Source organism: Oryzias latipes, chromosome 19 (assembly GCF_002234675.1).
Source record: "Oryzias latipes chromosome 19, ASM223467v1".
Classification (NCBI taxonomy): Eukaryota; Metazoa; Chordata; class Actinopteri; order Beloniformes; family Adrianichthyidae; genus Oryzias; species Oryzias latipes.
In genome coordinates, this window is record NC_019877.2 from 8,318,104 (window position 1) to 8,345,682 (window position 27,579).

A 27,579-nucleotide genomic window follows, 5' to 3' on the forward strand; every position below is an offset into this window, starting at 1 on the left:
AAACAACATAAAATGTTTGATAATCTCAAATAGTCGTATAAATCTACAACAAATAATTTGAAATGCTCGACCAACTAATTGAATCATTTGTGTTTTTAAGAAAAGGTAAATGCAAAAAATAGTGCTCATTTTGTGACCTACATAAATTATTTATTTTGTAATTTCTGAATAATAGGATTTTGTTTGGCTCAATGAGTGAACAAAATGAATTCTCAAATAATATTAACTTTTATTCAGTCATAGAAAAAACACTTGAGTTGTTCAAGTGTATCTTTTTACACTTTTATGTAACACAGTATCTGTAATTTCAATGCGGACAAAATGTTTCAACTTTTAAATAAGACCTACATATTACACATGACAAATAAATAAATAAATATTAATGTTATCACTTGACAACAATGATGAAGCAGCAAAATCAAGTCTACAGTTTCATCCAAACGGAAATAAATACATATTAAATCTGTTTGGAATAGTGTTTTACTTTTCCATTGACAAATGAGGACTGATTACAGGATTTAGAGCCATCCCAAAGAGGTCATCGGAGTCCATGTTGAAGAACCTCTGATTGTCGGATGGCTGCTCAGACAGGCTCTCCGACGGTAAAGTATTCCGGAGTGGAAGAAACCGAGTGAAAGGGATAGAGGGACGATCTGAGGAATGCCTCGATGCCAGAGACAGAGGAATTCCATAACTGGAGGAGAGGAAACGAGTGTATCCATCTGCCAGCAGCAGCTCTCTGAAGGAGCAGTCGTCCTCTTTATAGACACCCTGACAATGATCAGAAATAAGTCAAAAAGTGGGAAAAAAATCCCAGAACGATGACATTTCTCTGATTCTCTTACCTGTCCTTTTAAATGGCCTCCACTGTCTACACATAGAAATAGAGATGATGACAGCCCTTTGATAACAACATGACCTGGTTTGACTGATTTTAGCTGAAGCACACCTGAAAACAGAAAAAAAATCCCTTCTTAAACCTTTCACCCTCCACTTCAGTTTTCAACGTTTCAACCAAATACTCACTGTAGGGAGTCTGAGCATCATTTCCTGTCACTCTTCCATCCGAGTTCATCTGCAGGTAAAGCCCACGTCTGTGATTTTCTGCAGCAAAAATCAATAAATAAAATAAAATCAAAAAATCTAAACGTAGGTCCTTTAGGAGCATCAAGGTCTCATTATTCATCAGAAGCAGGGTTCTTTTAGCAATAAAACATTTTAAATACCTGTGTAAAGATGCACCTCTCTGTCCTGACTGTTAAAGTGTAAAAGAGGGTTGGAATCTGGGATGTAAAACCCAAAGGAAAGTGGAAAAACTAGTAAAAAAGTGAATGTGAAGCAGGTAAAAAGAGGCATTTCCAGAATATTTTTTAAGAGGGCTTTTTGAAAGCAAAATAATAAATAGATAGGAAAACAAATATCTAAAAAAATAATTTAAATAAATAGAGAATAGTTAAGTTTGAATGAGAAATGCTGTAACTAAAGCAAATTTGTGCTCTTATAAATGGAGTTAGGAGAAGGAGGTGCTTCGGTAAAGTAAGCATGAGTCAGCCATCTCTACATGATTAACCAGAATTGCGTGCCACAAGAAAGACCTGTGTGCTCCTTGTATTTGGGTTTTTTACAGTTGTTTAAAAGTAAAGATGCTGGAAAATTTGAACTTTTGGAATTTCATTCGCTTCAGTCATTTATATAATTTTTTTTTATTATTATAACACATTTTTTTGTTTTTTATGACTTATTTAGTCTGAAACAGAAACTTTCCAAAAGCACGCAACTTCTGATAACAGATTGTTTTCTGTAGACATGTTGCAAAGTGTTACTTTTGAAAAAACATTTCGACATTACCCAATACACTTTGCATTTGTAAATCGTCTTCAATATACTTTTACAGTAATCTTTCTTGGTTTCCCATTCAGTCCTCCGAACAAAAAAATAAACACTTCACAATGAAGATGTAAAACGAAGGAATCCCTGCGTCATTTGCCCAATAAATGATGGTAAATAATTACTGGAGGAACGGACAAAAGCTGTTTGGGGTTTTAAGGTGTTTATCTCATGCTCATATGTGTGTGGTGGAGAAATAGAAGGAAGGAGTGGGTGATGCTGATTTATGGGCAGAGGAAGTGTTTACAGTGCTGCAGCTGTGTAGTCTTCAGAGAGAAGCTGCGTTTCAGGCTGGGAACTCAAAAAGGTTCTGATCAAAAAAACAACTGGAACGTTGCCTTTGGCATGACATCATCCCTAACTTCTGTGGGGTAAGAAGCCAAAATGTTCCCTCTTCTTTTGATAAATCTGTATGTTTTAATTTTGTTTTATTGCATTATTAATTATTGTAAAAGGGCAACAGTTCCTCAAATGCAGCATTTGAACTCCAGTAATATCATGTTATATGAGGTAACCTGGCTTTTCATTTGCTGACATAAGTATTGCCTTCTAGTAACATTTGTACACAACACATGGCCATAACTAAGTTTTCAGATTTAATTCAAGTTTGATCGTCCACATCTGTTTTCTGAGAGCTTTCTGCCTCATAGGGTTCCCAAAAGTGTTTACCATCTGATTTCTTGGACAGCAGACGGCACTTACCTTCAGTCTTAGTAAGCTAAACTTCCACAGAGGAGAGCGGCAATCACGTGACTGATCCACAAATTGTTTTTCACATTTTTTTTCACGGGGTTGCTTCTGCAATAACAGGAGTCTCTGATTTGTCTTGGGTTTTTTGGAAAAAAAAAAAGGTTTAACAAAAATATTGAGACATTGTAGTCATATCATCAAATTTTTTATCTATGGTTAATGTCAATTCTTTTTTGAAAAGTGTTACTAATAAACTCTTTCATTTATTCAGTAATGTAATTTATCCTTTTAACTTTTTTTTTTCTGGTTCCGGGCTTCAGCACAGACAGGTATGGCTCACGGCAGCTCTATAACTATCTTCAAGTGACTTAAAAGTTGATTTTCTCCAACAAAAAACAGAGCTGACCATGGCCCCTAAGAAAAAACAATCTTAACTTTTGATACTTGATCAATTTTTGCTTTAAAGATTTTTGAAACAGTGTTATGTCTATTTTACTGATATAGTATTATTTTTAATCATATGCATGGTTTTTATAATTAACATAATCTGTTCATATTTTAGATAGCTGATCTGCATTTGTCATGTTGATTTCTAAAATAGTTATTTTTTACATATTTTAAGTAATTCACCTTCGTCATGTGCTTTATTGATACCTAAGGATTCTTAATTCTGTCTGATAAAGTTATGAACCGGATAATGATAAATCATGTAATAAAATGGTTACGGTAGAACAGGGGTGGGATCATATAAATTCGCTTCCTTCCACTCCCTTTCAAGTAATAATTAATTGTATGTCTAATTATCCCAAGTTTGATACGTCATTGTATGAATAACTGATGATTGCAATGTTTTTATGTATTATTTCTGTTTGATTGCTTGAAATAAACCATTTCAAATTAAATTAAAAAATCAAAACTTCTTGATAAAATTATTTTATTTTATAGCAATGTGAAATGTAACAAACCTGTTTTACCTTGCTCTTGTAAAACATGATTTTCACTTGTAGAGTTTTTAGCTGGTTAAACAAGCAAACCACTTTCTCATTACTAAATGTCTAACAAGCTCAAATGAAACATTGCTTAAAACATAGGTAACTTGAATTTAGGGGTTGAGGGTTATTTTGAATTTAGACAGAGGAGGGCTGCACAGTGGTGTAGTGGTTAGGACTCTCTCCTCTTCTCACCTTGGACTTTTCTGTAAGGAGTTTGCATGTTCTTCCAGTGAATGCTGGGTATTCTGGGTATTCTTATATAATTCAAATGGTAATTGGTGACTCCAAATTGTCTGTACCTGGGGATGTGTGTGATTGTATGCACCTTCAACAGACTGACAACCCGTACGGGGTGTACCCTGGCTTCCCCCAACAGTACCCCCATGTCCCCAAAAGGGATTCAGCAATTTTGGAATATTGATTGATGGATGGATGCACAAGTAAAGGATGAATATGCATTGCCACAATAGCCTATTTTATGTTGTGTGGTGATTTTGAGAAGATTTCCAGAGTGGGAACTTGACAGTCTTTACCTCTTTACAAAGTAGTTTTGATTTGTGAGGTCTTGATCCCATTTCTTTTGTCGAAATTGTAAAACAAAAAACAAAACACAAAAAAAAACTAACTCCACATCTGACAGAACTGGTTAAACAGTGCACACACTTGACAAGAAGGCTGTATCTACACCTTTAGCTTTTACTCAACCCAAAAGAAGTCCTTTGCTACCATGTTACAGGTATGTTATTTTAATTACAGCTTTTACAATCATTATCATTAGTCATATTATAGTATATTCAATTATCACTATTCTCCAATAATATGAATTTAAATCATAACACATTTTCTTTTTTTCTTCAAAATGTACACATACAAGTAGCATATTTTAAATGTCCATCATTTTAAAACATATTTCTTTTGTCAAACTCAAATGAAATTACAATCTTGAAACTAAGTATGAAATAAGAATACAATTTAATACACACACCCTCACACACACCTACACACACACACACCCTCACACACACCTACACACACACACACATATACATACATACATACATACATACATACGTACAATATCAGTAATCATAAAAAAATGATAAAAATAAAGTACACACATTTTACAAAGTCTGGACCCGAGCTTTCACACTGTTAGATGATTGACATCATGACGTTCACTCTAAAATAGTTGATTTTGGCATGCATATTAACACAAATGCGCCTTAACTAAATTCTTTTTTCCCCCCAGTTTCAACAGGAGTTTGTCATAAAGCACTTTGTCATCTCCACTTTCACCGTCCCCCATTCACATTTGTGCATTTCATCTCTGTTATGGCTTAAGAACATACGCTTCATTTGCCCTCCATGAATGCCTACCCCCCCCCCCCCCCTCCACAGCAGACTACTCTGTATTGAGATCTTGTCAGACAGCATGTTCTTCTATCAGTCTAAACCAGATGAAAGGATGTCTATCTTTCTCTTGATTGGAACAGGAATGGAGTTTTCCACTTTAAAAACTATAAATTAGTTGTGTCAATATTGCCGTCTCACACCCAAAAACAGGAGATGAATTCACAATAGGCAACTGTCACTTTCTACAGGCCACTTTCTACAGAGTCAAACAGCATCATGCCACAACAATGGATCAAAATTGAGAGAAAAAGACAGAGAGGGAGAGAGAGAAACTAATGAATAAACAGACATTCACTCTTTTTTTTATCATCTTTTTAGTGATTATTCACTCCGTGCCTTTTGCCTTTTTTGGGGACACATAGTTTGAAGTCTTCGTTCATTCTCCAATATCCACTGAAAGTAAAAACAGTCCACAGAGGTTTTTTCTTTTTTTTTTTCTTCTTTCCCACATGTATTTTTTTAAATCCCCTTGAAATGGAGAGTTAAAGTGTTGTTCTGCAAACAAAATAGAAAAGACATTAAAATAACATATTATGCTTTAAATTCGAATAATGAGGATTTTCAGAGCATGTTTCCCCTCACCTTGTAACTGCATCTTCAGCAGGAATATGTTCTTACAGAAGCAGACTCTCCTCTTGGACCAGAATTAACTGATAGACGGACAGGATGATTAGCAAAAAATACTAAACAACAAAAAAATGCATGTATACAGATGGATGACGGGAAATTGAGAAGGGCTTACTCAGAGGGGAATTTTGCTAGAAAATGACACCGTTTTTTTTTATTTTTGCAAAAAATGGCATGATAAGACATGGAAGATCTCTGGAAACGCTTTTACAATAGATCAAAAGATGGTCGGACTGAGATTTTATGATGCTCCAGATTTCTTGCAACTTAGTCATATTTAATTATAACTATGGATTTGCTGAGGGTATTTGTGTTCGTCATAAAAAAAATAATGGGGGATAAGGTAAAAATTAGCAAATGCTTTTTTTAACAATTACAATAGAAAAACTGCAAAGTAAGAACTTTTTTCCAATTTTTGAGCTGGTACCAACAAAGATGTCAGCAATTTTGTAGCAATCCTATCTGCTAAAAAAGTAGCAAAAAGAATTAAGGAGACTTATGCTTTATTAAGTTGTTGCAATTTAAATTTACAGCCACTCATTGTACCAGTATTTTCAGAAATTTAGCAACTTTGGCTCCTCCAAAGTAGACTTTCTCTTTGTGTTTTAATTGAATTAAGGAGGTAAAATTATTTCTCACCATCACTCTGGACTTTTCTTAAGGTGACAGATGGGGTCGAGATGGCCGAGGCACGAAAGTTGGCAGGTAGCGTTTCTGAGGAATCGGAGGTCACCCCACGCAGGTCTTTCTCTCTGAACATCTTCCTCCACGATGGCGATCGGGTAAATGTTTTTGTGCCATCCTGATAAGTCAATGAAATAATGCCAGTGATTAAAGCCACAGCTGCTATCTGAGCAGTCTATTAGTAGGATAAAGAAAAGAATGTATTTGACAAAGCATCACTGTTTGACTGAATATTGCTGTTTTTGGTCCTGCAAGCTGCAACCAAGTAATTAGTGCCCATGTAAACACAGCTGGGCCACTTCAACAAAGAACTAGAGGAGGGAGACACGTGCACTTTTGTGCCAAAAATTAGGAAGGAAACGATTGAATAAAGATGTATTTTAACAAAAAGGATAGAATCTGGCTAGAATTTGGCAATTAAATGAGAGAATGTTGCTGCTGAGTTCAACAATAAGTGACAAAGCCTTATTCTCCAACAACTGGCTGTGCTGTACCTCATCCGGCCTCCTCTCTGTTCCCATGGAGATGAGAGCATTATACTCCTTCTCCAGGAGCTGCCTGGCCTGTAACACATCCAGAGATAGACAGTACAGTTATTCAGAAATAAGTTCCAGAAATGTGTCCGTTTTATCCAACAGTTGATCTGACTTTAGAATTACAAGTGAAGGAATTGATTTATGACCTGTGTGTTCTGGTTTGGTATCTGAAGAAGTAGGGCTAAGTCGGTGTAGTCAAAGGTATCATCTAGTGCCAGTAGAGCCCCATGGACCCCACTTTCTAAAAGGTTGTCTGCAAATTCCTTAAGACCAATGGCTTGGACCCAACACATGACTCGCTCATTGGACCAAACCATCACATCTGAGGAAACACAAATGTGATACGGTTAGTCTCAAGTAACAAATAGTCTTCTAGAGCATCTCTCCATTATTCACAGTCTTCACCTTGGTTCTGATGTTGGCTCTCCTCTCTTTTCCTCTCCAGCTCTTTCCTATCATAGTTCAAGCGCTTCAAGCACATGATACCATAATGGAGACTGACTCTGTAAGTGAGAACACATCAGCCTAATTTATTCATAACAGACAGCACGAACAGTGAGAGATGCAGAGGGTGTGCAAATAGGTTGGTGTTAGATGAAGAATCCATTTTCTTTGCTGTTTCACCTGTGAAAACTATCCACCATCTTCAGCTGGCCCCGGAGTTCTTTCTTGGTGAGGTGGTCGAGCATGCGGGCGTCCACCAGTGACTCCATGAAGTAGGACCGATACTGAGGCAAACCTAAACTGGGGAGCCATTCGTTTCCCACCCACTCATGGTTCATGTCTCCATAGGCCAGGATCTGTTAACCATGATGATAAAACATGAAAAATCTATAAGGTGTGTTTATGACAACAGTCTTGCTTTTTAATAACTTTAATTATATTATCCTGCATTTGGATTAAAGGACACGTATGTAATGCACAATCTTTTTATATTTACGTCATACAACATATAGAAGTACCAATTTAAATGTTTTTTGGGGGAAAAAACTTAGGTGTTGGGGTCTTCCTGACATTTCTTGTAAACTTTCTTTACTTACATTTCTGTTTTATTACATGCTTAGTTTTTGGCACAAGTGCTGTTCATTACTCGCAAGGATAACACAAAATGTGTGATGTCTAACAAGCTTACCTGATCCCAACTGAACTCCTTCTGCTCCTTTTGGTTCAGCCGGTGAAGAAGGTAAAGAGAGAAGGGAACAAAAGTTGCAACAACAGGGGGGAAATTTCACCAGAGAAAAGGGTTGATGTGTTTGTTTTGGTGAACCAGTCACAGGAAAGATCGGAGAGGAAAAGCAGGAGAAGGAAAAGTTTTGTTAGTAAGTGAAAATTAGTTAGAAAAATATCCCATCAAAACAGATTATAAGGGAATAGTAAGGAAAAGGTGAAGACAAATGCTCCTAATTAGAGACAAAGAAAAAGAGAAATCTAGTCAATTTGATTTACTCAAACTGGTTTGTGACGCTTTTTTGTAGATTTTACTGAGCTGTAGGAGTAATAGCCTTAGTCTGGCGCAAATCTAAGCAATAATAAGCATCTATTAAGGTTTGAAATAAGTCTTACTGGTTTGGTAGCTGCAGTGAGGGACTCCATCTCAGCGTGTGTCATCCAAATGTTGCTGGTTGACTGTAATTGCAGAGAACAAATAGCACAGATTTGACGATGTGCCGGCACATTCCATTCCTGCTCCGCTGTTTTGACTGAGCCTTACGGAGCGGGTGCTGGCAGGTGCAGATGGACTGGTGAGGGAGACCATTTCCTGGATGGCGAGGCGGAGTTTGAGCCTGTGCAAAGGGTTGCTGATACCAATCTCCCTCTGAATCTCTGTGTCTGACAGGTTGGCCATAATGGCACCGCTCTTTACGTTGGCCCGGCAGGCTGCCACGTACCACGCAGGCATCCCGACCCACAACTGGGAAAACATTTGGAACAGTCAGACATGTGATCATCAGGAGAAGAAGAAATACTTTAAAGACCCACACCGATTTATCTTTTGTGTGTGGTGTTTTTAACATATTTTTGTTGCATTTTTCTGATGATGGAGGAGATAAAGAAATTAAGTTTAATATTGCATTTCTGAGTAATTCATTTTTCAAATGATGGTGAATTAGGAGCAGACAAAAAAATCTCATTTGAAAATGCTTGTATTTGTGAAGTAGACGCTACAATTGGCAGGCCACAAGCTACCTGCTCTGCTCCATTCTGATGCATCCACTTGTAGACGACTAGATCCATGAACGTCTTTGATTTCCTCATCTGATCTGACATCTGGCTCAAAATTGTACGGCTGGATAGCTCCATAATTGCTCTTCATTTTTTGTAGCTCTGCTAATGTTAGGTTGGGGTTGTAAGGGGCTGTGAGCTAGTGGGAGAGAGTGTAAACAGATGGATGACGGGAGGTAGAGGTGGGCTTACTCCGTGCCAAATGTCCCACCAACAACTTAGAGGCGAATTTGTTTTTGATTTTGGCTAAAAACTGCATAATCTAATAAATTTATAGTATGTACACAACTTCCTTTACCACTGAGTGTTTCACTCCTAGTAAACTTACAGGAATAACACAGCCTGGCCAGTTAGTTAAGTAGGTCAATATACAGCATAGGGTAACTTATGTACCTCAAGCCAAGTGACAACAGTGGGACCATCCCATGAAGCAAAAGGCAGACCCTGACGACAGGCTTCCTCTAGCAAGTCGTGCCTGGCAAAGAGAGTGGAAAACAAAAGTTTGACAAAGATTAATTTCCTAAAATCTCATTTTACCAACGCCTCTTTTTAAAATTAGAAATCCTGCAGGGCTTAAGATGTTTGACATCTAACTTCTAACTCCTCACAACAGAAGGGCAGTTACTGTATTTCTTTCACTTGAATGTTGTGAAAATGATAAGAAGGCCCACATATGTTTGGAGTTAATGACTGTGAAACTAATGATTCTTTCAACAGAAAATTCCTGACATCTCTGTAAAATTTGAAAATATTTTTTAGCTTTACTTCTTTTTGCTGCGGCGATCTTTCTCCACCGTTCCGGTCCCGAGTTTAGCCAAACTTAATGGGTCAGCTGAGCCGAGGTCATCAGAGGGTGTGGAGGCTGTAAAAATACCAGATTTTTGTATCAACATGATTTATGATGAATATTGTATCGTTAAAAATACCAAATTTTGACAACATTATTGCACAGACCAAGTGAGGCAGATTCGCGACTAGGGGTACCCATTCTTCCTTTCTCCTTTTTGCCAAAGAGACGACCAATAGAGGACTTAATGCTTTTCTTTTTACTGGCTTTGTGGAGGGAATCCTGACTAGCAGTGGTAGCACCATCAGCAGAAAGACTATATATGAAAAAGAAATAACAATTAAAAAGTGCCTTTTTGATCTTCATAAGCAGTTGATATGCAGTAATTTTTCAGTGTACCTGCGATATTCATGCCGGTCATCAAGACCTGCCCCCGGGTGAGTGTGGGTCATTCTGTCCAGTCGTAGGGCTCGGGGAACAGGGGGAGGAGTGGAATCTATGAGGGAGAGGGCTCTACATTCTTCCCCATCTTTTGAGTTCTGCAGAGTAGAAACATATTTAGTTAATCCAAACAGTGATTCATAGCTAATCCACGTTTTATGGTGAATATCTGAATGCAGCACCTGTCTGTCATTCTCCCGAGCGGGTGAATGAGGCAGTCTAGGGGTGGAATGTCCAGAACTGGGTGGTGAGGGAGATGCCAGGGTAGAGGAAGTGATGGAGGGTGTCATGTAGCCCCTCCCAGCACTGTCCCGTCCGCCCAACGAGGAAGGGGGTAGAGACGAACCATCAAGGGCAACACTGCTGACCCGACTTTCAATCTCCTCTGCCCTCAGCTCCGTGCTCTCTTTCTCCTCCTGAATCAGCCTAAAACAAATTGGTGACTATAATACTGCCTGTTCAAAAAGATATGCCATCCCACATTATTTGAATTCCAATACTTACTTAATCTCCTTGTTGATGGCCTCCAGTTGCTCCTGTAGCATGATGGCCAAAGTCTGTACATCTGTTTGCCCGCTGGGGGAGAGCAGCTCTGATCCAAACAGAGTCTCCCTATCCTCCTCGTCATCAGAGCAGCCTCCTTCCACACCGCCCTCATAACCCTGTCCTAGCATCCCGCTGTCCCACTCTCCATACTAAGAAAAAAAAATCCTCTTCATCACAAATGAGACATTCATTGTCTTTAACGTTCTATTAGTCTGAGACAAACACCTTGTTGCCGTCATCTCTGGAAGGCCCCCAGCGGCCACGGTTAGCCCGCCTGACCACCACTCCACTTGAGGAGCTGCTATAGCCGGCAGGGAGTGAGCCACTACCCTGAGGGTAACGGAGCTCTGAGGCGCTCCCCGGAAGAGATCTTCGAAAAAGGGTGGAGGGAAGAGAGCTCACGCTGCCTGCCCTGAGATAGAAATAGAATAGTGACTAATCTCAGAAATTAACACATTTTGGGGAAAAAAAACGTATTTCTTAGAAATTTGATTGAAGTCATACAGTTTAATGTGACCAACCTGGAATATGAAGATCCAGTTCTGCCTCTCAGCTGATCCAGCTCCAGTTGGACTCGTTCAAGCTCAGCTAGAAGTTGCTCCTACAACACACAGATAACAAAGGAACATAGTATTTTTCCCTTTAATTTTTTTAAAAAGTTGTTGAACACAGCTGATTTCAGGCTATACCTTGTTGGCAAGAAGGTCATCTTGTATTTTCTTCATATTGGAAAGCTCCTCAGAAAGAGCATTCTAGAAGTGCAAAAGATACATTTTGTAACATATGTATATCTAGGAGCTATATAAAAATTATTCATGAATAAAAAAACAATTCTCACCTTTTCTTCCAGAGCTGCCATCCTCTCTTTTAAGTGGAGCTGCAGTCTCTCGTTTGACTCAGAGAGAAGCTTATCCACTGTGTCTGAAAGGCGTTTGTTATGCTCATCGTTCATTTTTTCTCTTTGTCTAGCCTATAATAAAATCAGACAGATGGTTTGCATAAAAGAAAATCAAATTTGTTAAAAATATGGGAAAATAGACAAGAAAAAAAATCCATCACCCTCTGGAGCTCCTGATTCTTCTCCTCAAGCTGGGCTTCCATTTGCCTGAGTCGCTCCTCAAAGTTTCCGTGTCGCTCCTCTGCCTAATGACAGCAAAACGTGTTATTTTCCTGTCATTAGTTATGAATGATAAGAACATTTGGGCAGTGCCCCCACCCCCCACTGACTTTGTTGAGAGCAGCCACTCTTTGTGCAAGTTGCGCCTCGATTTCAGGTAATGTCTCTGCCCTCTGTAGAGTCTGCTGGAGCTTCTGCTTGGCCTCATCCAGCCGCTCCTGTAGCTGTCTGTTCTTTTCTTCACTCTAGACACATTTAAGCAAACATATACTTATGAACTCGGAGGCGGAAATGCACTTGGAAGATTTATTTTCATATTTGATGGCAAACACTGAAACAATTTCCTTTGAACCATCTCTGAGTTTTGGGGATTTAGAGACAAACGTACTTGTCTATGGAGGGACTCCTTGCTGGCAAGCTCGTTTTCCAGCTTGTCTTTGATGTCATGGAGAGAGGTTGCCTCCCTCTGGGCGCTAAGATACCTGCATGCAGCACAAAATTTGAAAAATGACAGGAGCCCTTGATTAAACTAAAAGTATTCTGGGTAAAATACTATTTACTTGGATTCTTTTATATAAGAAAATGTGTTTTTTACTACATGGATTTTAGACAAATTGGTGAAAAAGTACATACATGTTTAGGCCAAGATGTGTAAAGGTAAACACTTTAGAAACACTTAAAATAACTGTGACCACTGCATAGTGTCATCTCTATTCGAATCCAAAACTGCACACCCCCTATTTTCTGCGATGTGTAAACAACATTTATGAAACTTTACACTGCAGATACAAATGGATTGATACAACAAATGAGATTACCTCCGCTCTAAAGTGGTAATTCTTTCCTCCATATCTTCTCTTTGGCAAAGTGCCTGAAGTAACCAGAAATGGACAAATATGACACAATTTACCAATCCTCATTGAAATGAAAAAAATGAAATCCAGCAGTTTCACTTTAATGTTTTGGTGGTGCATGACCCATTTGTGCTTTACATTTCAGCAACCGTAAACAGAAAATGTTCATTTTAAAACAGAAAATGTTGCAGTTTCCCTCTAATTGCCTTACAGACAAACACATTAATACACATGGCCATGGTGTTTAAACATAATATAGAAACCCCAGGTGCTAAAATGGCTCATGGTTTTAGCCAGGAACCAGACAGATTGGCTGAACAGACCTCTTTTACTTCTCTTTGGAGCTTCTGATTGGCCTCCTCTGATTTCGTCACCTCCCTCCTGGCGGCTGCAAGCTGTTCCTCTATTTCCCCGACCTGATGTGACATAGCAAAGAGACATGAGGCGACACAGACAGAATCAGTGCAGCAAACTCCCTCGGAAACAAATGTAAAGAGATTGGCAAGTGGAAGACTCTAAACTGTGTTAACCCTTTTTACTTTAACTCTTTAATCATCTCTTTAACTACTCAAATGATTAAACAGGAATGCTGTTTTCCAGTCTGCATTTAACCTTTTTGTGTATTGTGCTCCTCCTGTCTATAAATAAATACAGAAATATCAGTACTTTTGCAATACTACCCTAAGCCACTAGAGGGCGAGCAGATTTCCTAAATTTTTGGTAAGATGTGCAGGGGATTGTGGCATTTTCTCATGTCAGTTAAAATACTTTTATAATCCAGATATAATTATTATTATTATAATAAAATATATTGGAAGATTTAAAGTTGTGTTTTGCGCATTTTCCACCCCTTAATATATATATATATATATATATATATATATATATATATATATATATATATATATACACACACACATTGGGATTATTAGATTAACCCTTGTGCTATCCTAGCCACTTTACCATTTGGAGTTGGGTCATCTAGACCCACTAGACAGTGCTCTGAACCTTTTTTCTTCAATGATTTGTGATCGTCACTGGTGTCCATGGATTACATGAAATCTTTCCACCTTTATCCACCTTTGTCATGGTAGGAATAACACGTCAAAGTAAGGGTGGGGTCATCTAAGATAGCACAAGGGTTAAAAAAAAGTCAAAGAATTTTAAATGAACATATTTTAGTAATAATTAAATAAAATTTAGATGAAAACTGATGAGAGACACCAAAAAGAAATATAAGATTTGGTTTCCTTATACTTTAATTTAATGCATGATCTTTTTTTGAATTATAGACTGAAAAATCAGTGCTTTTCAAACTGACTCACCTGCCTGCACATGAGAGCCAGCCGCTCCCTCAGCTGGGAAAGTTCAGACCTCTGTCGCTCTATTTCTCCCTCCCTCTGCCTTTCCAGCTCCCCATCCTCCAGGCCAGATGAGGGGCCGTTTGGTAGCCTCTGAGAATATGAGCATGTGTTGGAAATTGAGGGTGATGCAACTTTAGCTGTACAGACATGGAAATGACAGGAACACACCATGGTACCCAACATCTACTTCTCTAACACATACACGAAAGGAACTGGAACCAACATGCACAAACCCTCCCTTACATCTTTCCCGCCGTCCACCCCTTGTTGACGTCTTTTAATTTGGTCTCTTAATGAGATTACCTGAAATCCGGAGACAAAATGGGAAACTCAGACTTCAAATTAGCGTTGCTGGCATATTCACACACATTTTTTCTATTTCAATCTTTACCTCTTGAGAAGATGCTGCAAGTTGATCCTCTAACATGGACACTCTCTCGAGGGCCACGCGGAGCCGCTCTCGGACCTTTAAGCAATGAGAAACCAAGTCATATTATCTGGTATGAAAATACATGAACATATATATATATAAGCTTTAAAGAATTTTCATTGCAGACTGAATCTTTTTTAAAACTCATCTTTAAATGGCGACTGATGGAATATGGAAATTAAAATAAATTACATCAGGGTTTTGGCACGTTTTTTTGGCACGGTTTTTACACATTTGAAATTCCCCTTATGAAAACTCCATTTATGCTGACACTCATTTCCTTTTTTGTTTGTATTTCTTGTTTGTTTGGTTTTTCATGAGTGTTGACCATTATATTTGTCAGAATAACCTTCTCTGCTACCTTTTTTTAACATCTCCTTGATAATCCTATTTTTTTCAGGATATTTGTTCTGTAGTGCAAGTTATTTAAGTTATAAGCTGACCAATCAGATGCCCCAATAATAGTATGTGGTCTCACGATGAACGTTTGACGTGATTAAAAGATTCGCACAAGCTCGCTTTCAAAGGGGTAGGGGTGTGGCATTCCAACAAGCTCACTCCCGATTGGCAAAAGTGGTTGCCATAGAAATGCTGACTCAGACCGACTTAGACTGCTTACTGACAATGTCTGGCTCCAACATCTCAGTGTCTGCAACGCGCAAAAATGGTGACTGAATTGACTTAAATAAGTTGGAGCTGGAAGTTGAGTCTTTTTCTTTGGGTGACGTCACACTATCTCGGTCAAAGATTTTGATATAATCTTCCAATTTCTTGCATAGTTTGGCTTTAGTATTTTTAATTTCTGCTGTTGATTCTTTTCTTAAGTCAGTCAATAAAGTTTTTTTTGTGATGTATTTTTGTCTTTTGAGCCACCTTTTCATCCAGTGCCTTGTGGTGCTCAAACAGGGATTTGAGAGCCTTCAGGACTTCCACCTCACTGGACACCCCTGCAGGCGACTGGGCTTGCCTCTTCACCACTGTCATCCTCAAACTGCGCTCGTGGCGAGACACTAGACACTCTAGGTGTTCCAGCAATAACTGTGGGATGGGGGGGGGGGGGGGGGTAAAGGGGCAAGGCAAGATTAGATTTTGGAGAGTGTAAAAAACAGAAGAGAAACAGAGGATAAAGAAAGCTCAGGTGAGAGGAAGAGAGGGGATTTAGTAGTAAAAAAAATTGCACATGCGAAGGGTTCAAATAGTAAGACGGTAGGAGAAGAGATAAAAGAAAGAGGCTTAGATTAACTGTAGGAAAACAGCAAGCAAAATTAACTGTGTCACACCCACACAACCACGCTTGGTGAGGAAGATAGCGCACAGACCGTTACAGTGCTAATAAGCAAAATGGCTGCTAAACATCTTACACGTGTGTTGTTTCTCTCCGCCTTGAGCTCAGCAATTTCCTCCTCCCTTTCTAGGAGCTGCTCCCGGCAAACGTTCAGCTCTTTAGTCAACACTGCAAACTCCTGTGAAACACACACAAGCTGCATTCAGGGACAAGAAAACAAACAGTTTGAAGGTGTGTTTTAATATCAAACAGCCACCTGGGCTACAGTGAAGAGATAAAAAAAGACAATATTTCAGCTTAGATGTAAAAAAAAAAGACTGATTCTGCAATCCTGATTAAAGTAAAAACACACAGGTCTGCAGAAATACATATGGCTAACGGCTGCCAGAAACACGCTTTGTGAAACACCTGAGACTGGCGGCGTGGGAGGACGTACATGATGTAAACCTCCATAACAATCATGTGAATCACTGACACAGTTTTTCACCACCACTCTCTCTTCCTCATCCTCCCCTGTAAACTCTTCTTCATGGCGGAATTACATCACAGCGTTACGAAACAGCCTGACACCGAAATGCAAAAGAAAGACTCAACAACAAAGCATCGATTAGGGATTAACAGAACTGATGGCAGCTCTTCTGCTAATCAAGAGAGCCCGTCTTCCTTTATATGCCTAAAAAACATGTCTTATGATAACAGAAATGCTGTGGTTGTCTATTATTGAATTCTTTGTTTACTTTTTGTTGAAAGAGCTGTGTAGAAGACATAAAAAGGACATGCAATTTAAAATGGAAAGTCACAAAAAGAAAGAAATCTATGCAGATGGCAGCACAGTAGGTTGATTGGCTCTTGGCCTTATGGGATTGTTTCTTGTTTGGATAGGGGTCAGTTTCTCGGCTGGTTTCCCTTGTCTTCTTTTATTTTCATTTCTACTTAACGAAGTTTATCTCGGTTGGCCATCGTCTCCATTCACTCCAGTGAATTTGCTGCAATGTTCTACATCACATAAGGGGAAAGACCTGTTCAAAACATCTTCATTCTGTATTTCACTATGTATGCTTTTAAAAGGGCACCTTTTAAGTGAATGTCCATTCAGTCAAACTTTATCTGCACCTAATTCTAGGCACCGAATGTGTCAATCTTTTACAGTTAGTGTTCCTTTAGATTCTGAGATGTAAAGTTTTTACATTTCAGACCACACTTTTCAATACAATGTTCAGGTATTGCTGTGCTTACCTTGAAAAACCTTCTTTCAACCTCTAAAAATATCCCTGTTTACGTTCAGATCTGCTCTGTCCATGTTCAAACATGTGCTTTTAAAACATTTACACTTTCTGCTCTTGTTTATCTGTCTAAATTTGTGTCTGTAAAATTGCACACAAAATAATTCTATAGAGTCTTTGTTATTGTACATCTGACTTACTCCAAAATACAATGAGAGAAAAACAAATACTGTTACTCAAAAGAACAAAAAGGGAGTTCTTATTATAAATTAATGATATAATACATTTTATAAGACATAAACTGCTAAAACAGTGAATAAATCAGGAGAAAACCATGAATCTTGCAACTTTTTTTGCTTGATGAATAACCGAAATTCCCCAAGTAATTCAGGACATGCTTTTTATGTAAACTACATCCTATACAACCCAGGGTGACAAAAAGGAAATTAGCTTGTTTAGGATGAGCAGAAGATGACAAGAATACTAAGCAAACATAAGCAACAAATTCTTGAAACTGGATAATTTGGGGAGTTAGCTGTTTAAAAGTTCACTTTCTAACTGTTTCACTGCATGAAACTTGCCTAAAAACAATTAAACGATACACCACTTGGTAATTTCTGCAAAATTGCACTTTGACTATTATGCGGAACAACTTAAATCTTATTTGACTCCTTAACAAAAGGGAATATACAGCAGCTGCAGCCTCACCTGTGGCAGAGCAATTGAAAGCTGCCTCTGCAGAGACTCCTTCTCGTGGCCGAGCTCCCGGAGCCGAAGCTGAGCTGTGCCCAAGCTGTCCTGTGTCTCCCTCAGGTTCTCCAGGAGCCTCTCTCTTTCTGTCAGCATGTTGACCATCAAAGACTCCAAGTTCCCTGTGCTGCCTCCTTCATCTCCTCTGGGCTCCCTGCCACTGAATCCTCCCCCACCCAGCGTGCCTCCGGGGCCTCCTAGTCCTGCTCCTGCAGGTGAGGAAGAACCCCCACCTGTCCCGCTTCGCCCATCCTCTGATATGGTGGGCATCACCTCACACATCATCATTAGGCCGTGATGTGTGAGTCGAGTTAATAATGACAAGTGGGAAAAGCAAGTGCAACTTTTTTTTTTTGTGTTAGGTTATGTTTTTTTTTTACAAGATTTTACTAAAAGTTTTAAGTATAAAATATAAATCTTTGCATTTTATCCAAAAATATCATCCTTTTGGTCACGTTTGCCTCTTTCTGTGTTTATTGCCTTTGTGTCTCCTTTCACGCTCTCATTTCTGGACATCTATTTTCATTTGTCATGCAATACAAGGTCTATAATTGCTGGCTAAGCAATCCAAATGCTCACTTGTTCTACTCTAATGTGAGAAAAAGAGTGTCTCCTTTGGTGGGTGGCAGGGAATGGCGAAGGGAGAGAAAAGGAAGGGGTAAGGGGGGGAAAGTAGGGACAAAGAACGGCTGATGATCTTATTCCGTTTCCACGAGGCACAGCTCCTTACAGCACCCAGGATAGAAACTGAAAAACAGAGCAGGCATCACATCAAATTCTCTTCAGTAAATTCCTCTTTGCTTATGCAAATTTGAAAATAGCTAACAGTTACAGACATTTTGTATGTCTGATAGTAAAAGCATTCTTGCTTAGGTTACATTTTAGGGTCTGTACACATGTAATTTATGGCGAACGCAATTATTAATTTGTCAGATTCTAAGTAAATAGACTTTCAAAATCAAAAGTTTCCTTTAGGGGACCAACTGTCCCCCAACCGGAGTGATGAGAATGAGGAACAACTTTTACTCAGATTATGAAGCAATACATTAATTTATCTTATTAATATTTTTCTAGAGCACCTTCCACCACCATCAAATAAAGCTCTATGCGGTCAAACCAACATGTAAAACAATGATACAACAGAAAAAGGATCAAAACAATCAAACAAGAATTAACGGCATAATAAAAGGTCAGATAGGCAAATACTAATGCAGGAACAGTTTGGCTTTAAGGCTCTCCAAGAGGACAGTATCTCCAAAGTTGGTGGCAGTTTTTACCAGACTTTAGGAACTAGCACAGCAATGAATGAAGAGTGTAGCTTTAAAAGCAAACTAGAAAGGTAGAAGGGTGCACCTGCGAGTAACTTAAAGTAAAAACAACAATTTTAATAAAAATCAAATATTCGACTAGCCAATCTAATCAATTATTGTTGCTTTTATTGGAAGCATTTCCTGCAAAACAGCATTTTGTGTTGTGTCCCTAACATTTATTTTAGTCTATTTGTTGAAACTGTTTTAACGCCTTGAGTTTTAACTTCAAGAGTTTTATTCAGATCATCATGGATGGAAATACAAAAAGGTTGGATGGTGTTATCAAAGAAGTCCATGAACTGAAAACAAGCCTACAATTCACCCAGGGCATCGTGGAAGAGGTGACATCTACATATAAAGGTACTGATGTAAAAATCAAAGCAATTGAAAATGACATTGCAAAGCTCAAGAAGGAAATGGAGGACTTGTTTCATAAGTTGGACTATCTTGAAAACCAGTCAAGGAGATCTAATCTTCTAATTGATGGGATCGCAGAAGAAAAAGGAGAAACCACTGGTGGATTAGAAATCAAGATCCAACAAATGCTGTCTGAGAAATTGGGTCTAGATGGCTCAAACATTGAAATTGAGAAAGTACATCGACTGGGAAAGTTTCAAGAAGGACGAAGGCCTAGAAAGATTATTGTCAAGCTTCTCAGGTTCAAGGACCGCCAGCGTATCCTTTCCTCAACCAAAAAGTTAAAGGGAACAAGTATATATGTCAATGAAGACTTTTCAGATGTGGTGCAGCAGAGGAGAAGGGAATTGCTGCCCCAGCTGAAAGCAGCCAGAGAAAAAGGGGAAAGAGCTGAGTTAAGGTATGACAAACTTGTTATCTGGCCTGTAAATGAACAGAGGCAATAATCGGATTAAATGACCAAGAGAACTGTCTATTGTCATGTATGTTCAAAGTTTTGTATTAATGCAAATATGTTGTGTTTAGTTGCAAATGGGCCACAAAACAGGTATAGTTTTAGCACACTTAAATATATGTAGCTTGAGAAACAAGATTAATGAAATCACACAAATATGTTTGACTGAAAATATTCATGTCTTAGCCTTATCTGAAACACACCTAGATAGTACTTTTGAAAACTCAATGCTAAATGTTGATGGGTACAGATTATACAGAAGAGATAGGAATCAAAATGGTGGAGGAGTAGCATTCTATGTCAAGGAGAATATTGTTGCTACCCTAAAATCAGAGTTAATGAGCAGAGACATCGAAGTAATATGGTTGCAAATTAATCTTCCATTTAGTAAACCAACACTGGTCGGTTGTTGTTACAGACCACCTAGCTCCAATGCAGAATACTTACAAAAAATATGTGAAAATATGGAAATGGTCTCAAATAAATGTGGGGAAATGTTTCTTCTTGGGGACTTTAATATAGACTGGTTTTCAAAAAAAAGTTTTTTGTTTGAAAAGATCATTACAATGGCTAATACATGTAATCTTAAACAGGTCATGACACAACCAACTAGAATTGCTATGGATAATTCATCTAAATCAACCTGCATAGATCACATTTACACTAACGTTCCTGATTTATGCTCCCAGGCAGTTTCTATTGGAGTAGGGTGTTCTGATCATAATTTGATAGCCATTACAAAGCAAACAAAAATGCCTAAATCCGGTGGAAGAATCATGTATCGCAGATCCTATAAACATTTTAATCCCAATCTATTTATTGATGATATCAAAAGTTCGAATTGGTCTACAGTTGTGCAGGAAATTGATGTAAATGCTTCTTTGAACATTTTTATGGCAACGTTTGGAAAGATTGTTGAGAAACATGCTCCACTTCGTAAAAGAACGGTAAAAAGTAATAGTGCTCCATGGTTAGATGAGGAATTATTATCACTCATGAAGCGGAGAGACAACGCAAAAAAGGTGGCTTCCAACTCTAAACATGTAGAGGATTATACAAACTATCGCATATTAAGGAATAAAGTTACAAAATTAAACTTTTTGAAAAAAAAAGAATATTTTGGACAAAAAATTTGTGGTTCCATGAATGACAGTAAAAGATTGTGGAAAGTGTTACAAGAACTGATGTGCAAAAAAACAAAGACTTTTAATTTGAATATGGAAATTGGTGGCATTAGTGTCAGTAAACCATTTGATATTGCCAATCATTTGAATGACTTTTTTATTAACAAAGTTGAAAAGCTGAGATCCTCTATGGTAGCACAGGATATAAGCTCTCCTTGTCAAAATATTCAATTGACAATGGAAAATAAAGCTTGTTCCTTGGTGTTCGACACTGTTAGTGAGAATAATGTTCAAGATTTGCTTCTCTCATTACCTGACGATAAAACACCAGGTATTGATTACATTGATGGTAGAATCCTTAAAATAGTTGCAAATGTTTTGGACAAACCAATATGTCATATTTTTAATAGAGCACTGATCAGTGGTGTGTTTCCTGACCAATGGAAACAATCAAAAATTATACCTCTAATTAAGGATGAAAAGTCAGAGTTTACTGCTTCAAACTGCAGACCAGTTCATGTTCTCCCTGTTTTGAGTAAAATTTTTGAAAGGTTGATATTTAATCAAATGCTACATTACTTTATCTCAAATGATCTGTTTACTAGTGCACAGCATGCCTACAGACCAGGTCATTCAACCAATACGGCATTAGTACATATGGTAGACCACTGGTTAACACATTTGGATGATAAAAAATATGTGGGTGCGGTACTTTTAGATTTCACAGCTGCTTTTGATGTAATCGACCATGATATTCTGTTGGCAAAGCTCAAATGTTATGGATTTTCACAATTGGCTCTTTCACTGATAAGAAATTATCTTAATGGCAGAACACAGAAAGTCCTCTTCAATGGCAGCTTGTCTGAAATAAAGTTTATGTCATGTGGGGTTCCACAAGGTAGTTGTTTGGGTCCACTTTTATTTTCAGTGTTTGTAAATGATATGTCCCAGGAGATTAGAAATGCAGAAGTGGTGTTATATGCAGATGATGCAACTTTATTCTGTGCATCTACTACTGGGCCAGAGCTCAATACAGCCCTACAGAATCAACTTAATTTAGTCACCAATTGGGTTAAGTTGAATAAATTGGTTCTTAATACATCTAAAACAAAATGCATCGTTTTCGGTACAAAATATTTATTGAATGCACCATGTTACCTGAATTTGAGGATTGACAATAGTTTAGTTGAACAAGTGACTAAAACCAAGCTTCTGGGCATCAAATTAGATGATCAGCTCTCTTGGACAGATCAGATTAATCACATAGTATCCAAGATGGGCAGAGGAATCGCCCTGGCTCGGAGGTGTGCGCAATATTGTCCACCTTCAGTCATGAGGACAGTTGTACAGTCTTTGGTTTTGTCACATCTGGAGTATTGCCCAGTCATTTGGTCTAGTGCGACACAGGGGCATCTAAAAAAATTACAACTTGCCCAAAATCGAGCTGCCAGGGTGGCTCTTGGTTGCTCTTTTTGGACCAATGTGAACGAGATGCATACCATTTTAGGTTGGTTGATGGTAAAAGACAAAGTACAACTCAGTCTTCAATGCTTAATGCACAATGACATTTTTAAAAAATGTCCACAATATTTGGTAAACAAAGTTTTATACAGTGGGTATTGTCACCAATATCAAACTCGTCAGGTCAGCTCTGGTGATTTGATTGTTCCTTTTTCAAGATCTAACTATATGAGAAGAACAGTGCTGTTTAGATCTTCTGTTGCATGGAATCAAGTGTCTGTAAGGACAAGGCTTATTAGTAACAAATATCATTTCAAAAAGATTTTAAAACTAAGATACATGGACCACTTACAATAACTAACAATTTGAATGATATGCTATGTATTATTGTTGAGGTTATGTTGCTATGTGTTTTGATATGCTGGTATAAAAATGAAATTGTTTTAACTTATTTTAACATGTGAAGCTTTTAAGGTAAATATGATGAATTAGTCACTGTATTTTCTGAAATCAGTTTTGGTTTTTGTGAAATTGGTAAAATGTATGTATTTTTTGTGTATGGACCCCAGGAAGACTAGCGACCACTTTGTGGAAGCTAATGGGGCTCCAAATAAATAAACAAATAAACAAATAAACAAAACGCCTTGAAGCCTTTAACTCGCAGCGGATACATGATTCCAGTGAGATGCATTTAATATTATTTTATAGCTCGACAAAAGTAACCACTTCTCGCTCTTTTTGTGTCTATGTGTGTGTGTTTTTGGGTGTGCTCGTTTTACCTTTAACCAGAGCAAAGTGTTATAATTACAGTGCATTGAGAGAGAGGCAGCAGAGAGGTTGAAATATGCTGAGTTCTTGTGTAGCACATAATTTTCTGAATGCATTTAAAGGACTCCGGAGCTGATAAGCAAAAGAGGGGATGCATTCACATTTGTTGATGTGACTCTTATTTATGCCGCTGTGACAATATATCCATTAAAAGGTGACAGGGCACGGGTAACTGAGAATGGAAGCTGTGAACGGGGAAAGCATGGTTTTGCTGAGTAGTTTATCGGAATATGGGCACAGAGTAAGGAAGCTGCAGGAAATGTTAACTGGAGGTCTTACACAGCTTGGAATTAGATCCTCATGCTGGAAACCTGGCCAGAGCAATTGGCAGCTTCCCTGTGTGTCCCAGTAAAATCGTCTAAACTTCCTTTCCAGCTCCATGGATAGAGTCTGACAAAAAAAAAACCTGCCCTGGCATTGACTACAATCCCTTAAACAACAAAAATGAGTTTTGGTTTATAAAAATCTCTAAAGAAGTAGCAACACATCTGAATTAATACTCTGTCTGTAAAGGAGGGGAGTTCAAAAGCACTAAGGAGCTTTAAGTGTGCTTTCATGAAGCATTCCTGAGTAAATGTGATCACCAATGAAGGTCTGTTTACTGACACTTCTGACTGTGATAACATTTTATTATTTACAAAGTTAAAGTTTTATAATGGTTGTAATTAAAAAAATATTTATAGTCAAACTTCGTTACTAGTATTATTATTATTTTGTTTCTAAAAATATATTTTGAGCATAGAAAAACAAACATTAGGGGAAACAGAACACAAAAATAAATTAGGAAGTTCGGTCACAAATGTTAAAAAATGTTGCAATTGATGAGAGGAATTTTTGAAGATATTCAATGTTATATTTTTGTTAAAAATATATATTTCATGTTTGTTTATTTTCAAATATTACATTTTTTGAGTGAAACTTTTGGCAATAGCACCTATAACTGTAATATTGTTTATTTTTAGAACTTTTCTTCCTAATTAGAGCGGCTGGGTAGCTCAGTTGGTAAAGTGGGAAGCTACCACGCATTAAGAAAGCAATTAAGCAATTAACATCACCCAGTGAAGGCCCTTGGGCAAGTACCTTAACGCTACACCTCTACGCCTCTGGGGGAAAAATCTAACACCTCCTGAGCGGTGCTCGGCTGCAGCTCACCGCTCCCCCAAGGGATGGGTCAAATGTGGAGACGAATTTCCTTTCGATAAATACAATAAATATTATAAAATAATAATTTTTATTTGATTTAATTTGTAATCAAAACCAGTTGGCATGTCATTGTTTGATCCGTTTAAAGATCCACTCCAATGAAAACGATGTTTTTGGTGTTTTTAACATGTTCTTTCTGAGTATTTCTTTATTTATTTGTTGTGAAGCTGGAACAGACGAAAAAATGTTGTTTGAAAAAAAAAAAGATTATTTGTTACGTAGAAAATATGCTGGGTGGGCTACAAGCTCCCTGCTCCGCTCTATTCCTAAGCATCCACTTGCAGACAAATAGATAGATTCATATGTTTGTTTTCCTCATCCAAGCTGTCATTTGGCTCAAAATTGTATGGCTGCATAGCTGCAATATTGTTCGCCATTTTTGTCAATGGTAGGTTGAGGGTGTAAGGATCTTTAGCGGAAGAGTCTGTAAACAGAGAGCTTTCAGTAACTGGAAGAGGAAGGGGACAGGTTTTACTCTGTGGCAAAAGTCCCGCCCACATTTGAGGGGCAATTTTTTAATGAACTATTGGTGCTGTGCAAAAACTATGTTCTGGAAAAACCGTACAGGCTTTTTTTATTTGGCTAACAATGGCATAATCATGATTAAAAGACCACTGTGTCATTTTCTAGGCCATAATTTCTGCAAAACAGCAGTAGTTCATCAGAAACACCTCTGAGTTGTGGACAGAACTGTTGGTGCAAAGTAAGTCTGCCTTCATTTTATATCATCCCTTTGTTTGCACACTCTTCTGCTAGCTTTTTACACCCTTAACCTAACATTACTGCTGCAACAAAACTGGTGAGCAATTTTGGAGCTACAGTACAGTTTTAGCAGATACCAGCTCAGACGAGTAAAATGAAGACGTACATGTATCTATTTGTCTTCAGGTGGATGTATTGGAATGGAGTGGAGCAGGGAGGTTGCGGTCCGCCGACTGAATAACCAACGTCACTGGTACAGGCTTTTTCCAACGGCATTTTTTCATTGGTTTCTGATTCACAACTATTTGAAAAAAGAAATACAAGGAAATGCCATTTCAATCCAAATTTTCTTTACATATATGTTCCCCATAATCAAAAAAATGCCACAAGAACATGTTCAAAAGATAAAAAAAAAAACAATTTCATTAGATTGGGTCTATAAAACCTCATAGGTGTACTCTGTATCTATAGGAGTCATCTCACACAAAAAAAAATAAAGCTGTTCCTGTACATACAATTCTAACGGTGCATCCTGCAGTTTTGACTCAAGCATCAGCTCAAAGGTCACTAAGCTTCAGAACCTGTGTGTCTATGAGTGTGAGTAAGACACTGATAACAGCAAAAACAAGAGGCTGCAAAGTTGTTTTTGTACCACAACCTGACAACCTTCCTTCTATCTCTCACAATCAAACAATGCAACCAAGCCTGAAATAAATGAACTGATACCTTGCTGTTGGGAGAACTACATCTTTGCACATTTGCTTGACTCACTGCATAAAACAAGGGAAGCTCACGCAGCTCTTTCACAACACTGAAAGTGACCAAGAGAGCGTTTGACATGTGAAATCACAGCATGAGCACTCCCACCATCATCACAGTCACACTGCATCTTGGTTCTGGATAGACTGGGTTGCTTTGGCAGAATCTGGATGGCCAATCAAGAAAAAGTCTGTCCTTAATAAAAATATTGAACATGTGAAACAATTACGCCTCTGGGGGTAAAATCTAAACCTTCTGCAGCTGTCTGTTGGGGGGAAGAAAGCTGAAAAAAAATCCAGCTCCCCACCACTCATTGGGGTGAGGAGGAGCTTTTGCAGACTACCACAGCAGAAGACAATGAGAATATGAGAAGTGGATGTCCCCCCATACTATAGCGTTAAATAAATCCCCTTAACACAAAAAGCGTGCGTGAGAGATGCGTTCATGGCATTTCAGGAAAGCAGAAGGACTTTGAACGACACCCACGGACACCACCATACTATGAAACGGTACACCCCCCGCCCCCCACCCCCAGGCAAGATTCACATCAGTGGAATTGTGGCTGTCGGGAATGCAGAGAGAAATCCAAACTAATGTGCATTTCTCTGACGGGGAATTTTTCTGTCTATAAGGAGGAAAGATGAAACGCGCACCGGCGCGCATCTTTAAACAGAAATCTTCTATATATTGAAGGGATTCTCTTTTTTCCCTTTGCGTAATGAACGATCCAGTTCAAATTCTGCTCGATGAAGCCTGTTGGAAAGCAGGATGAGAGGAAGCTGGCCACATCCAGACGTTAATTCCAAGCAATAAGGCCATGAAGGGCCACTGACGGCATGGAACAGGGCGGTTTGACGACAAAGCTCCCAGTGGCAACGCGCTTATAGCCCTGATTAATCGCAAGCAACACATTCAAGTAGGCCAATATACAGTGGCATCTTATGATGGGCTTATAAGAACCAACCCCCGCCCTCTCGCAAGTAGCTATCACCTCACCAACTGTATGCACACGGGAGCGAGCAAGCGCGCCCTAAATAAACCAACACACATGCCAAATCCTGACACGAACAAACCCCGACTGATGCACACTGCTTTTCATCTATTTCAATACAGACATGCATGCAAAACACCCAGACAGAACCCCTCCATCATCAACGCTTCACAGACGCATGCATGCATTTGTCAGTACATACGTGCACGCATGCATTTTTCCTCCTGAGCTCCTCACTGTCTGTTTTTTCCTCTCTGTGGAAACTGGGTTGCGATGGGGCGGTGTGAAGTTGCATCCTTACCACAGTCATCGGGGAGAACCCGTACTGTCCATGTTTGGTGGTTTGAAAAAAAAAAGAAAACCTCTACTCGTCCATCTCCGCGGATTCTATCTCCACCCAGGAATGGGTTTTATTTTTTACCTGTCTCTCTTTTCCACATGTAAACGATGGGGGGACAGGAGGGGGACGCAGCGAGAGACG

General features: G+C 38.5%; 2 protein-coding genes across 4 annotated transcripts; both read right to left on the minus strand.

The window, feature by feature from the left end:
* Nucleotides 1–209: 209 nt before the first annotated feature.
* Nucleotides 210–1,705, minus strand: LOC111946374 (fibroblast growth factor 21-like). The gene is made up of 3 exons (XM_023949164.1): nucleotides 1,027–1,705; nucleotides 846–949; nucleotides 210–771 (listed from the first exon to the last, which is right to left on the minus strand). The coding sequence occupies exons 1-3, from the start codon at nucleotides 1,184–1,186 to the stop codon at nucleotides 481–483; spliced, it is 555 nt and encodes a 184-aa protein (XP_023804932.1). The 5' UTR covers nucleotides 1,187–1,705; the 3' UTR covers nucleotides 210–480.
* Nucleotides 1,706–4,245: 2,540 nt separating this feature from the next.
* On the minus strand, nucleotides 4,246–27,517 carry LOC101158391 (liprin-alpha-3). 3 transcript variants are annotated; one of them, XM_011488085.3, is made up of 32 exons: nucleotides 27,301–27,413; nucleotides 17,808–18,596; nucleotides 15,953–16,054; nucleotides 15,465–15,629; nucleotides 14,553–14,627; nucleotides 14,405–14,464; nucleotides 14,123–14,251; nucleotides 13,121–13,213; nucleotides 12,762–12,814; nucleotides 12,332–12,425; nucleotides 12,054–12,188; nucleotides 11,886–11,969; nucleotides 11,665–11,796; nucleotides 11,516–11,578; nucleotides 11,348–11,427; nucleotides 11,052–11,238; nucleotides 10,785–10,975; nucleotides 10,463–10,706; nucleotides 10,239–10,378; nucleotides 10,007–10,155; nucleotides 9,818–9,914; nucleotides 9,446–9,527; nucleotides 8,541–8,741; nucleotides 8,393–8,455; nucleotides 7,962–7,988; nucleotides 7,454–7,629; nucleotides 7,235–7,332; nucleotides 6,976–7,151; nucleotides 6,788–6,856; nucleotides 6,249–6,411; nucleotides 5,565–5,632; nucleotides 4,246–5,477 (listed from the first exon to the last, which is right to left on the minus strand). In XM_011488085.3, exons 2-31 carry the CDS (start codon nucleotides 18,135–18,137, stop codon nucleotides 5,580–5,582), a joined length of 3,711 nt encoding a protein of 1,236 aa, XP_011486387.1. In that variant the 5' UTR covers nucleotides 18,138–18,596; nucleotides 27,301–27,413; the 3' UTR covers nucleotides 4,246–5,477; nucleotides 5,565–5,579. The 3 variants fall into 3 exon arrangements, with proteins under 3 accessions (XP_011486387.1, XP_011486386.1, XP_011486388.1); XM_011488084.3 differs by having other exon boundaries at nucleotides 4,252–5,477; nucleotides 27,400–27,517; XM_011488086.3 differs by lacking the exon at nucleotides 14,405–14,464 and having other exon boundaries at nucleotides 4,252–5,477; nucleotides 27,400–27,517.
* Nucleotides 27,518–27,579: the final 62 nt, after the last annotated feature.